This window comes from Myodes glareolus, chromosome 2, assembly GCF_982192425.1.
Source record: "Myodes glareolus chromosome 2, mMyoGla1.1, whole genome shotgun sequence".
Classification (NCBI taxonomy): Eukaryota; Metazoa; Chordata; class Mammalia; order Rodentia; family Cricetidae; genus Myodes; species Myodes glareolus.
The window spans coordinates 80415064-80429268 of NC_142027.1; the positions used below are offsets into that span (position 1 = coordinate 80415064).

Below are 14205 nucleotides of genomic sequence, written 5' to 3' on the forward strand. Positions count from 1 at the left end.
ACCTGGGATGCAGAGGCCGTGGAGAGGTGCTGCCTATTGGTTTGTTCCCATGGCTTGCTCACCCTGCTTTCTTATAGAACCCAGGACCACCTGCCTAGGGATGACACCACCCAATGGACTGGGCCCTCCCCCATCAATCACCTAATTAAGAAAATGCCCCACAGGCTTGCCTACAGCCGGACCATATAGAGGCATATTCTCAATTTAGGCTCCCTCCGCTCTGATGAGTCTAGTGTGACACTAGGCAGGACACTCATCTGTCAGAGTCACAGGGTCTGGTCTTATGTTGAGGTCTCTGATCCATGTGGAGCTGAATTTTCTGCAGGATGATGAGTGTGGATCGAGCTGTACTCTTCTACAGGCAGTCATCCAGTCTGACCAGCACCATTTTATTAAAGATGCTGCCTTTTCTCCACTCTGTATTTTCAGCTTCTTTGTTGGAAACTGCATACTCACCTGTATATGGACTTATGTCTGGGTCTTCAGTTAGATTTCATTTATTAACATGTCTGCTTTAATGCCAGTACCATGCTGTTTTTATTATTATTATTATATTGAGATTGGAAGTGGTGATACCTTTGGCAGTTCTTTATTATTCAGAATCGTTTTAGTTGTCCCGGGATTTCTGTGTTTTCACAAGAAGATGAGAATTGCCCTTGCAAATTTCTGTGAATAATTATATTGGAATTTTGATGGGAATTGTGTTAAATCTGTAGACTGCTTTTGATAGAATGGACATTTTCAATAGATTAATCCTACTGATCCATGAGCATGGGAGATCTTTCCATCTTCTGATATCTTCTTCAATTTCTTTCCTCAATATCTTTAAAGTTTTTTATTATACAAGCCTTTCACTGGCGTGGTTAGAGTTACTCTTTATAGTTAAAGGTGGTGTTATACTTGTGTGTGTATGTGTGTGTGTGTGCACGTGTGTGTGTGTGTGTGTATTTGAGGCTATTATGAAAGGTTGTTTCCCTCATTTCTTTGTTGCTGTTATATAGGAAGACTGCTGGCTTTTTGAGTGTTAATTTTGTATCATGTTACTTTACTGAAAGTATTTATCAGCTGTAGAAGTGTCCTGGTGGATTTTTTTAGGGTTGTTTGTGTTTAAAATCATATCATCTACAAATAAAGATACTTTGACTTCTTTCTTTCCTATTTATGTCTCCTTGATTTCCTTCAGTTTTCTTATTGCTGTAGCTAAGACTTCAAATACTGTATTAAATGGGTATGGAGAGGGTGAACTTCCTGGTCTTGTTCCTGATTTTAGTGGAAATACTTTGAGTTTCCATTTAGGTTGATGTTCCTATTGCTTGCTGTAAAACTGCCTTCAGTATGTTGAGGTATGTCCCTTGAATCCCCAGTCTCTCCAAGACTTTTATCTGAAGTGGTGTTAGATTTTTGTCAAAGCTTTTTCTGCCTCTAATGAGATGATCATGTGGTTTTGTCTTTCACTCTCTTTATGTGGTGGATTACATTGATCAACTTAATGTATGTTGAAGCCTACTGGATCATGGTGGATGTGTTCTTGGATTTAGTTTGAAATTATTTTATTGATAATTTTGCAACTACCTTTACAAGGGGAATTGGTTTGTATTTATCTTTTTGTGGTTTAAGTATCAGGGTAACTATGGCCTCATAAAAAGGGTTAGGCCAATGTTGCTTCTCTTTCTCTTTTTCAGAATAATTTGAGGAGTTTTGGAGTTAATTGTACTTTGAAGGTCTGGTAGAATTCTGTACTGAGTCTATCTGAGCCTGAGCTTTTTGGGAGAGACTTTAAATCACTGCCTCGATTTCACTAGAGACTGCAGAACTGTTTAAATTGCTTATCTGGTCTTGACTTTGGTGGGTCATACATATTCAAAAAGTATTCGTTTCTTTTAGGTTTTCAAGTCTGATTGAATACAGATTTTTAAAGTATGTCTTTATTCTCTGAATTTTCTTGATGTCTGTTGTTATGGCCTCCTCCCCACCTTGTTTTTTTTTTTTTTTTTTTATTGACATAGGGTTTCTCTTTATAGGGTGTAGCTTTGGAGCCTGTCCTGGGAATCTCTCTGTAGACCACTGGCTTTGAACTCACAGAGATTCTGCTTCCCGAGTGCTGGGATTAAAAGTGTGCCTCACCACCGCCTGGCCTTATGTCCTCCTTTTATCTCTAATTTTTTTTTCAAGATAGGGTTTCACTGTGTTATGTAGCCTTGGCTGTTCTGGATCTCACTCTGTAGGTCAAGTTGGTCCTAAACTCACAGAAATCCACCTGCCTCTGCCTCCCAGTGCTGGGTTTAAAGGTGTGCACCACCACTGCCCAGTTTTCATTTCTAATTTAATTGATTTGGATCTTCTCTCTCCATCTTTTATTTAATTTGGCTAAAAAGTTTATTAGCCTTACTGATTTTTTACAAGGGACCAACTCTTCACTTTATTAATTCTTTGTATTGTTTTTTGTTTATATTTTATTGACTTCGGCTCTGAGTTTGAGATTTCTTGCAGCCTACCCCTGGTCTCAGGTGTGCTGTTAGTCTGCTAGTAGCAGATCTCTGATTTTTTGGTACAGATTCTTAGTGCTATATGCGCTTGCCTCTTAGAATGCGTTTCATCATTTCGTGTTTGAGTATGTTGTATTTTCTTCAGTTCTGAAAAGCTTTTTGTTCTTAATTTTTGTCTTGGCCTTTTTTTCTTTTTTAATTCAGCAGTGCACTGTTCAGGTTCCATGAGTATGTGTACTTTCTATGGTTAATATCCAGTTTTAATCCATGGTGCTCAGGTAGATTTCAGAGTGTTATTAGAATTTTTGTAGTTGTTGAGACTTGCTTTGTGTCCAAGTGTGTAGTCAGTTTTGAACTGCTGAGAAGGTACCATACTAAATTTCTTCAGCCATCACAGGGAAGTTATGTGTGTAAATTATTACACAGGTCTGAGAGCTCTGGGGGAAGTGTCTAATTGATTGGGATAGAGCAGGCAGTGACACTTTGTCATCAGGTTAGGTCTGGCTGTCATGTCCCCACATATGGGGTGTCCTTCCCTATCTCTTCTGGTTAGTTTTGGCTTGTAGCCTGTCTTGGCAGATATTAAAGTGACTCTGCCTGCTTTCGATGTTTGCTTAGAGTATCTTCTTCCATCTTTTTATCCTGAGGTGATGTCAGTCGTCAGTCTGTGATATTAAGGTTTGTTTCTTGGTGGCAGTAGAAGGATGAATCCTGTTTTCTAATCTATTCTGTCCATTTATTTCTTTTTATGGGTGAATTGAGGCCATTAATATTGAGAGTTATCAATGATCAGTGTTCATTCATTCCTGTTATTTGTTGTTGTGGGCCAACCGCTACCTCTGGATTTGCTGGTCTGGCATTGACTGTTACTTGTGTCTATTGTAATATTGTCTATTGTAGAGTTTGTAGAACATCCATTCAGGCCCTTCTAACTTTTAAAGTCTCCGCTGAGACGTATTTGGTGTTATTCTAATGGGTCTGTGTGTATATGTTATTTGCTTTTTTCCCCTTACAATTTTTAATATTCTTTCTTTATTCTCTATGTATAATGTTTGATTATTGTGTGTCATGGGGACTTTCTTGTCTGCTCCTGTCTGGTGCTCTGCGTGCTTCTTATACTTTTGTAGGCACCTCCTCCCTTAGGTTAGGGAAATTTTCTTCTGTGATTTTGTTGAAAATATTTTTGTTACTCTGACCTGGGTTTTTCTCTCCTACCTCTATCCCTATTATTTGTAGTTTTGGTCATTTCATCGTCCCAGATTTCCTGGATGTTTTGTACCTGGATCCAACGTTATCTTCTAGCTTGTCTTCAATGCCTGAGAGTCTCTGTTCTACTCCTTGTACTCTCTGGGGAGGCTTACCTCTGAGGTTTTTGTTTGACTACCTAAATTCTTCATGTCCAGTTTTATCGCTCCGTGGACTTTCTTTAGTTCGCCTATTTCTTTGTTAAATTCTACTTCCATGTCTTGAACTGTTTTCATTGTTTCATTCAAGCATTTATGTTTTCACAGACTTGAGGAATTTATTCATGTCATCTTTAAGGTGCTTGAGCGCATTTACGTTACTATTTTGAAGACTTTGTCTTGGACTTCAGCTGTATTGCATTTCTCAGGGCCTGCCGTGGTAGGGCCACTGCATTCTTGTGGCTACATATTGTCACAGCTGTTAATGATCCCGTTTTTGTGCTGGTGTGTAGGCCTCTGGGGTTGGGATGATTAAGGTGAAGTTAGATGTTGATATCTGGTCTTGTCTTTCTTGGCTGGGTGATCCTCTCCTTGGTTTCTGTTGCTCTCTCTGGATCTTAGGAAAGCATGGCTGTGGGTTGCCTGGTGCCAAGGGTTTGGAGGTCAGTGGGTGTCGGAGAGGAATGGCTTGAGCTGAGAGGGTCTCAGGAAAGAGCTAAATGCTTCTTCACACCTAGTTGGGAGGTATGAAGACGGAAGGTGGGCACAAAGTCCCACTCTGTGTGTATGTGTGTGGGTGTGTTTATTTCACATAATGTGAAATTCTCAAAGAACTAATAAAAAGTGAGGAACAAAGGAGGCATTTTTCTACATTTGTACAGAAAAATATCTGAAGGATGTCATGTTTCTCGGTGTCATTGAAGGTAATTAAAACATACTGGTGCTTCTTTTGTGTTTTCATATCTGTATTTATAAATTCTTTTCAGCTTGTGTTCTTTGCATTAAAAATCAAAGACTTTAAATTAGATTTTATAGAATAGTGACCCCAGTCTCAGGTCACTGTGACTCCGTGAGGCACCTGTGACCTTTAGAGTTGGAATCCAGTTTTCTGTGTGCGCTTGTTTAACTACAGACAGACACTGGAATGTGGTTTGTTAAACGTTGGCCTCTGAGCAATTTTTCTTACACTTCTCCCTAGATCAAATCTGGACCCCTTCAACCAGTACACGGAAGACCAGATCTGGGACTCACTAGAGAGGACACACATGAAGGAATGTGTAAGTGTGACTGAGGGAGGGCTGTGCTGGGATCACGGGGCTAGGATGTGGGAATGCTGCTCGCTGCTTGTTCTTTCTGTTCTGGTTCCTTCTTCTCCAGCAGCCATCCCTTCTTCATCCTCCAGGAGGTCTGGAGAAGAACACTTCTAAGCAGGCATTTCACACGCATCCCCCAAATCAGTGTCTTATCCAATGAGTTGCTCCACTGTAAAGGTATATGCCAACAAGTCTAACCACCTGAATTCAAGTTCAAGGATACACATGGAGGAAGGAGAGAACTACTTCCCATTCTTCTACTATCCCACAGATATTCTGACCTCCACACTTGCAGAATTTCTCTCTCTCTCTCTCTCTCTCTTTCTCTCTCTCTCTCTCTCATACACACACACACACACACAAAATAATAAAATTTTAAAGTTGGTCTCTCAGCCCCACCTCCCACATTGTGCATGGCCATATTTGACCCCATACTCTCTATTGACTAAGAATATATTAATGATCACTACTCATAATTTACTAATTCTATAAATTATAGTAGTATAACATCTGCTGGGTTGGGCGATTGCACTCCTTTAATCCCAGCACTGGAGAGGCAGAGGCAGGTGGATCTCTGTGAATTTGAGGTCAACCTGGTCCACAGAAGGAATTCTAGAACGGCCAGGGTTGTTACACAGAGAAACCCTGTCTTGAAAAAATAAAAAAATAAATAAAAATAAATAAATAAAAAACCAAACAAACAGAAATAGTGTACCATCTGTATATACACAAAAGATCTATAATTTCTTGCTGATTCTGTAGCATGCGATGTCACATAGATTATGGGTGTTGTGGAACAACTTAGCAGACCCTTGCCAGCAGCCAGTCTGCAGACAGGCACCGCTGATCCTGAGTTTAGTGTTCACTGCCCTGGTCAGTTAGATGAGCCTTGCTTCCATCTTCTGTCGAGCAGCCTCAATTTCGTTTGAAGAATGGGTTCCATGATGCTTAGAAAAAGAAAAGCCTCCCAGCATGGGCCAGACTTTGGACTTTGGGAGTAGGGCCCATCTCATGCAAAACTGTACTTTTAGAACCAAACATAAGGTCCTACCATCCAATGGGATCTTGAATTTCTGGGATATTTTCACAGTATGAAACCAACAGAACCATATATTGCAAAGGCAAATGGCCCTAGAAAATACAGGTCCTGGTACACATGTGACCACATGGATTTTTCAGATGATCGGACTGATTCTTTTTCATCTGCTTCAGAATAATTTATTTCCTTATAATGGTGGGGCAGTTTAAGATAGGGTCTCTCTGTATAGTGCATGTTGACTTGAATTTAAAGCAGTATTCCTGTCTTACTCTCCCAAGTGCTAGCTTATAGGTGTGAGCCCCCTCCTCTGGCTAGAAGAATTTCTTTTCAGCCTGGATTTTTGAAAGGTGTGATTTGTATCTTCACACTTCTGACCTCTCTTCTCTTTCTAGATTGCCCAGCTACCTCTGAAACTTGAATCTGAAGTGATGGAGAATGGGGACAACTTCTCAGTTGGCGAACGGCAGCTGTTGTGCATCGCCAGGGCCCTGCTGCGTCACTGTAAGGTGGGTGTCATAGCAGGGGGCATGAGGTGAGCAGAGGTGAAATGCTGGAGCCCTAAGATGCAGCCCTGCCTAGCGGCGCTGGACTCTGAGGTTCCTTGCCTCTGACCCCAGTGGTACATTCTGACCAGCAGTTTCTAAGTTAATCTTATCACCACTTGGCATACTGGTTTGAGGGATCTTTGTTTCAACTTCTTCAAGTTTTTGGGTGTGTATGTGTGTTGAGCACGTTCCCCGTCATGCCTCCCTTCTTTTTCAACTTCCCCAAGCCTTTGGAATTCAAGGTCAACTTTGTTTCTGGCTAATGAGGACTTGTAGAGCTTCAGACCCAGCAGATTAAAGGCTGAAGGAGACTTCATCAGGTGGAACCAACCCCTCATGAACCTTTAATTTTATAAACAGGAAAAGATGTCCAGAACAGCTAACCTAGACATGGAGATCATGGAGAATGTGGGAGTGTTAGATTAGATCATTGTTACATGTGCGTCTGTTCCTTTTGCAGAAATTGAGCAAACCATGGGTTATGTGAATTCTAAGCAAGGGGCATTTTCACATCTATGTGTGAACCTATGAATTGGTAATAGTACATAGTTTAGGATTTAAATACTGAAATACACTTTAGGGAACTGGGATTAACAAGGATGCATAAGGCAGTAATTGGATCTGTTTGTCCTCTGATTACTTGGCAGATTCTGATTTTAGATGAAGCCACTGCTGCTATGGACACAGAGACGGACTTACTGATTCAAGAGACCATCCGGGAAGCGTTTGCAGACTGCACCATGCTAACCATTGCCCATCGCCTGCACACAGTTCTGGGCTCTGATAGGATTATGGTGCTGGCCCAGGGACAGGTATTGGGCTCCTCGGGAGCTTCAGCTTGGCCTGGGGCCTTGGGAAGATAAGAGGCTCCTGTCATTGAGGGACTGACTGCCTGTCGTCTTCATGTTTCTAAGCCTTGGGAGCTTAGTTCTGGGTCTTGTCGATCAGACAGGTTCCTCCTGCCTCGGGTGATGCCTTTATGACTTATTCTGCTGTGACTTGTAAGCAGTGACAGGCCAGACAGCACATGCACTTTGGTGACTTGGTCACATGCAAAAGAATTTCTCAAAGCCACCCAAAGCAGCAACCACCTGGTTTGCTTTTTATGCTACCATGTGGTAGTGCCAGACTTCTCTTCCAGTTTCTCCACGCTTTCCCACAGTCTGGTCCTAGCCAAGATATATCCTTCCTGCATTTCACCTTTGTCTTTACAAGACTGTTCCATCTGCCAGCTTAAAAACCTGCCTGTCCCTAGAAGAGGACATGATTTAAATGTCAAAGCTTCCACAAACACCTGGGGCCTTATTCATCCATTCATTGTAGATATCTGACATCATCTGTATGATGCTCCGCCTCCCTGGAGAGCCCCTAATCAGCACTATAAGAAAGGGGCTCAGTCTCACTCATCCTCAGGTCCCCATTAGTCTCACTATTGTAGTTCTTTGCACAATAGCTAGTTGCTAAGTACAGTGATGCGGATAAATAACTTTTGTGTGTGTGTGAAATAAGCCATGTATGGTGAGTAGCTTGGCTTCTTATATATATTATAATATATACGTATTATAAAATATAGTAGTGATAGCACCATAATATCTGCTTCCACTGTATGTAGTCTGTGGCATGCTCAGTGAGTCTGTGTCTCATCTTCAGTGGTCAGTAATTCTTCACAATGAGAAGAAGCAGAGAGAATTCTGTGTGTTAGAGGTGAGCTCAGGACCATAGAACATAGGAGAGTTGTCACTGAACTCAGGTCAGTGACTCCCCTGCTGCCACACTCTCTTGAGAGAAGCATTGATAGGGCGGGTCCTGCCTAATATTGAAAGCTGACTCAAGAAAGTTTAAAGTTAAGGTTTTTTCCCCTTATATTGCAATCAATTTAACATTAATTTCTGTGATTATCTGTCTTAGTTAGGGTTTCTATTGCTATGGATGAAACACCATGACCAAAAGCAAGCTGGGGAGGAAAGACTTTATTTAGCTGACACTTTGACATCACTGGTTTTTTTTTAAATAATTTATTTAACTTTATTTTATGTGCATTGGTGTGAAGGTATCAGATCCCCTGGAACTAGAGGTACAGACAGTTGTGAGCTGCCATATGGGTGCTGGGAATTGAACCTGGGTCTTCTGGAAGAACAGCCAGTGCTCTTAACTGCTGAGCCATCTCACCAGCCCCCTTTTTTTTTCACTCTTGAAATACAGAATTTTATTTAGAAACTGTTTAAAGTAGAAAAAAAACCCTGTCAAGAAAGACCAGGTGGAAAAATGGGTTCCCAATAAAATGGAATTTGGGGGCAACAGAAGCCTAAAAGGCCACAGAGGAGAAATAGCAGCACTGTCATCTGAACAATGACTAATTATTTACATTTTTTTTTGGCATTGTTAATTACTATTTTTCATTGAAGGAAGTCAGGACAGGAACTCACACAGGGCAGGAACCTGGAGGCAGAAGCTGATACAGAGGTCATGGAGGAGTGTTGCTTCCTGACTTCCTTCGCATGGCATGCTCAGCCTGCTTCCTTATAGAACCCAGAACCTGCAGTCAGGGATGGCACTGCCCACAATGAACTGGGTCCATTAATTACTAATTAAGAAAACGCCCTACAAGCTTGCCTCAGACTGATTTTAGGGAGGCATCTTCTCAACTGAGGGTCCTTCCTCCCAGATGACTTTAGCTTGTGTCAAGTTGACAAAAATATAGCTGGAACTTTATTCTTGTACTAAGATTCTGTTATGAAGTGCTTTGATATGAAGTGCTATTTCTGTGTATGTAGATATTAAATAGAACACAACTCTTTTAAAAGGTAGAGAAACCAAGAAAATCTGGGGAACTCCATTTTAAAGACTCTATCCCAGACTGTTTGCCTCTGGGGGGGAGCCTGTTACTACTTTAGAATTTTTGTTTTGTTTTTAAGGCAGGATCCTATTATATAGCCTTAGCTGGCCCTGGAACTCACTATATAGAGCAGGCTAGTTTTAAACTCACAGAGATTCCTGCCTCTTCCTCAAGAGTGCTGGGATTAAGGTGAGTGCCACCAAGTCCTGGTCCTACAATGATTGATTCTTTTTTGTTTGTTTGTTTGAGACAAGGTTTCTTTGTGTAGCCCTGGCTGCCCTGGAACTCACTTTGTAGACCAGGCTGATCTCAAACTCCAAGATTCACCTACCTTTGCCTCCTGAGTGCAGGGTTAAGGCATTCGCCACCACTACCCTGCGAGTGATTGGTTCTTTAAGAGGGACTCTGGGCCGGGTTGGCATGGACCCCAGTACTTCAGAAGTAGAAACAAGACGTAGAAGTTCAGTTTAGGCTACACATTGAGTCTGACCAAAGCCTGCCTAAGAAACTCTGCCTCAAAAAATTAAAAGGAACTCTATCCTCCCCCTCCTTTGATTGTTTTTCCTTGTTAGATAACTCATTTCCTCTGACCCTATAGAGGTCAGGTTCTTGAGCCTTGGTCTCCTTTTTTGAAAGCAGTGAGCCCCTTTAAAGACTGAGCATTAAATGAAGCGCTGAGCATTGCTTGCAGACAGACATTCAGCAAAAGTAGGTGCCGTGTGCCATTAACATAATATGTTGGTTTTTATTTCTGCCAAGTTATACATTTTAAGAGTAAACAAGTATAGAGGCAAAACCAAGATTACAGGTCATATATACACCTTTGCCACCCCTGAGGTGAGAGCAGCCCTTTAACAGGCCGGCAGCACCCTGAGGTGAGAGCAGCCCTATAACAGGCCGGCAGCACCCTGAGGTGAGATCAGACCTATAACAGGCCGGCAGCACCCTGAGGTGAGAGCAGACCTATAACACATTGTCCTTCCCAGCAGCTTTCTCACATCATTCACACAGACTCCGCCATGTGAGACGCTTCTGCCCTCAACGTAGACACACTCAGAATAGGAGGAATTCTCAGCCTCAGGGGCAGTGGGTGCAGGGCCAGTCTGCAGCCTAGCCATTCCAAGCTCAGCAGTCGCTTGCAGTCAGTGCTTGCCTTTCCTCTCCAGGTATAGGATACCATCTCTGGCGCCCAACTTCCCACCTCAGCAGCACCATGTCTAAATGACAAACTCCTCTCCTTATGCTTCTCCCCATTATAACAGGCTGTGCTTTGCTGGGAGCACTGAGAGGGTCCCCTGCCATCTCTGGCCATGGTTGTGTTCCATGCCACAGGAACAGCCACGCAGGTTTGCAGCGGCTGTGGCAGGAGGTGGGCTCTGCTGGTGATTAGCCCGGTCACCTGAAGTAGAACTAACTGCTGCAGACAGTCCGCCCTAGGAACGGACACTGGGTGTGTTCATCCCTTGCTTCCTTTTTCTGCCTGCCAACGAGGCATCCTGAGTGCTTTCTCTCCTGACTGGACTCAGATCAGCTTCCCTTCAACCTGAGCTGTACTTTCCCCGAGTAGTTTGTATTATAGAGCCACACCGATGGATTTCTTTAAACTCTCGCAGGCAAGAGACTCGGGTTGTATGTGAAGGAAGCACACATCCATTCTCTCCAACCTTCCTCTCGCTCCCTGGTGTAGGCCAGTTCAGTTGTCCTCTGCTCTGTCCCCAGGGCTTTGAGGTTTGCCACTGTTGCCCGGCTCTGGATTCTCTGAGTCAGTCACACCCTGACATGTCTCCTCTTTGCAGGTGGTGGAGTTCGACACCCCATCGGTCCTTCTGTCCAACGACAGCTCAAGGTTCTATGCCATGTTTGCTGCTGCAGAGAACAAGGTGGCTGTCAAGGGCTGACTCATGCCGTCCGTGAGGTCTCTCCTCAGAGCGTCGCCATTCTCTTCCTGGTTTGGACCCCTCATCCTGTCCTGCTGAAACCTTGCCTTTCCCGGTTTTATCTCCCACACAACAGTTCAGGATTAGCGGTGTGTTTCACTTTTAGGGAAAATCATATTTTGATTATTGTATTTATTCCCTATTCATGTAAATGAAATTTAGTTTTTGTTCTTAATTGCACTCTTAAGAGGTTCAGGGAACCATTACTATAAATGTATCAGTGGCCTATAATGAAGCTTTATATGTGTAGCTATGTCTATATATAATTCTGTAAATAGCCTATATTTACAGTAAAAATGTAAGCAGTTTATTTTCTATTAAAGCAAGCACTGCGCTAAGAGCAGTGCACATTCATTTCTATCGTTTTGTACAGCCGACTGCACTAGAGATCTCGTTTCGCTCTTAGCTGTTGGGAAGTCAGTGTTTGTTTCATTCTCTAGCTGCTCGTTTCACGGTGCTGGGCTTTCTAGGTGTCCCGAGCAAGGACACGTGACAGCAGTGAGCCCTCCAGGCCTGCTCCTTGGACTTCCCAGTGGGAGCCCAGTACAGCTGAGCTGTGGGAGGCCTTGCAGAGCACCGTGGCTTCTCAGGGCTCCTGCTTTCCTGTGCTGTCGTCACTTCCTGTTTCCCTGTCCCTCTCAGGAATGAGAACCATAGCATTCCTCAGAGGGGAGAGTTTCCTTCTGCCTTCTCCTCCTGCTGTTGTTTCTAAAGATCCAGACTGCTCCCAGTGTCCCATGCTTCAGGTTCCTAACGCTGGCCACCACAGAGCTCCAGCTCTTGGCCAGCTGGTTCCCGGCTCTAGGGTCCACTGCTGCTGTTGTAGGTGGCATTTTCTTTTGCCTGATCCCACACCTCCAGAGTTCAGTGACAGGGCTCAGGATTGTGGGGTCTGCCCTTCCTCACGTCAGTGTCCTCTGCAAAGTCTGCGGCCCTCAGCAGCTCTTGCTAGCCAGTGTCCTCACTGGTGTAGAAGTTTTTTGTACTGTAAAGAGACCTACCTCAGGTTGCTGATTGCTGTGTGGTTTGGTGTGTTCCTGCAGACCCCCTTTGTGCTCTGGGGCCCGTAGCTTGGGTGGGTGTGGTCGCCATTGTCATCAGTCAAGTGGTCAGCGTTGCATGTCGTGACCAACCAGACATTCTGTCGCCTTAGCATGTTTGCTAAACACCTTATGAAAGCAAAAATCTGAAAAAGTGAATAAAATTATTTTGGATTTGTAAAACTCTTGTGGTATAAAATAGTTCTCTGGAAGGGGGCGAGGTGACTCTGAATGGCTCTGCAGTACTAGAGCCCTGGGTTCTAGCACCTGATGAATCAATTATGTGCAAAGGGTTGTTTGCAGGGGGCCCAGGGTCCCAAATACCCTCAACTGTGTGTGATGGGCCTTACATCTCTACAGCCTGCATTCCTCGGTGTAGCCACCAAATGAAGCACCGCACTGCCCTAAGAGGTCAGAGAGTGGGAAGAGTGAGCAAGACCGGGAGTTTGTGTGTTTCAGCCGAAGCAATGTTATAACGACCTTTTCATCTGCTTCATTCAGACTAACCCAATGAGAGTTGCTGTTCTTTCAGAAGGGAACTCGTCCTTCTGTCCTAAAGCTTTTGTGTTACATTGAATCCAGAAGGATGTGTTTAAATTGTTAATTTAATGTTGATTCTGCCACCAATCATCAGAAATTATCTCTTAGACCTAATCCGATCACTTTTTAAAAATAAATTACTGTTAACAAAGTGTGGTGGCATCCACCTTTGATCACAGCACTTGGGAGGCAAAGGCAGGTGGATCTCTGTCAGTTGAGAACAGCCTGGTCTACATAGTGAATCCCAGGCTAGCCAAGGCTACATAGTGAGACCCTGTCTTTCTCTGTTCTGCCAGAAAGCTCCCAAATAATGACAGAGATTTATTATTTATGAAAGCTTGGCCTTAGCTTAGGCATGTTTCTAACTAGCTCTAATAACTTAAATTAACCTATTTATATTAATTTATGTGCTGTCCTGAGACTCATTTACCTAATCTACATTCTGTCCCTCCTGCTTTCCTGCTTCTTCCGTGTCTCCCACGACTCCACCCTTCTTCCCAGTGTCCTCTGTGCCTGCCTACCTATTGGCCATTCAGCCTTTTGTTTTTGTTTGTTTTTTTTTCTAGACAGGGTTTCTCTGTAACTTTGGAGCCTATCCTGGAACTAGTTCTTGTAGACCAGGCTAGCCTCAAACTCACAGAGATCTTCTGTCTCCTGAGTGCTGGGATTAAAGGCATGCACCACCACGGCCCAGCCCATTCAGCGTTTTTATTAAGCCAAGCAGAGTGACATACCTTTATACAGTGTAATCAGCTATCTTGTAATATTTCCTCTTTCTGTCTAAATAAAAAGGAAAAGGTTTTAACTCTAATATAGTAAAGCTATATACAATAAGAACAATTAACAAGTAAGGATGACATTTACAATATCCAGTCCATTTGTATTTGGCAGCCTCAAAGAAAATACTCCCATTATTTATTCTATCTTGGTGAATCCTAATTTTGTACCTAATTTACTTTCTATCATAACTAAGAAAAAGTATAACTATAAGTAGTCTTCAGCTTCATCAAAGACCCCAGATGGATATAATATTACCTGGGTAAGCAGGAAGAGCAGTGCAAGCCACTTCCAGACCTATAGAAACAACTGACATCTGGCTGCCTTGACAGTTACTAATGATTATTTTGCAGTGTTAGGGTATCCATCTTTGGCCTATGGGCCTAGAATATCAGCAGACTTTTCTATGAAGCCTGAATTTTGAAGGACTGTCTTGCCCTCTCTTGGCAAAGTTCAGTCTTTTTCCTTTGTCCTGTTTGTCCAGTCTGTACAGCATATTTGTCAGCAG

The 14205-nt window shown here is 43.0% G+C and overlaps 1 protein-coding gene across 3 annotated transcripts in view; it reads left to right on the forward strand.

The window, feature by feature from the left end:
- Abcc5 (ATP binding cassette subfamily C member 5) overlaps positions 1-12563 on the forward strand; it is a 96749-nt gene extending 84186 nt beyond the window's left edge. For all 3 annotated transcript variants that reach the window (XM_048453754.3, XM_048453753.3, XM_048453757.3), the window contains 4 exons: positions 4869-4947; positions 6415-6528; positions 7215-7379; positions 11200-12563. In XM_048453754.3, the coding sequence (XP_048309711.3) occupies positions 4869-4947; positions 6415-6528; positions 7215-7379; positions 11200-11301 (460 nt within the window). In that variant the 3' untranslated portion in view covers positions 11302-12563. The remainder of the gene's footprint in view (positions 1-4868; positions 4948-6414; positions 6529-7214; positions 7380-11199) is intronic.
- The last annotated feature ends 1642 nt before the right edge of the window (positions 12564-14205 follow it).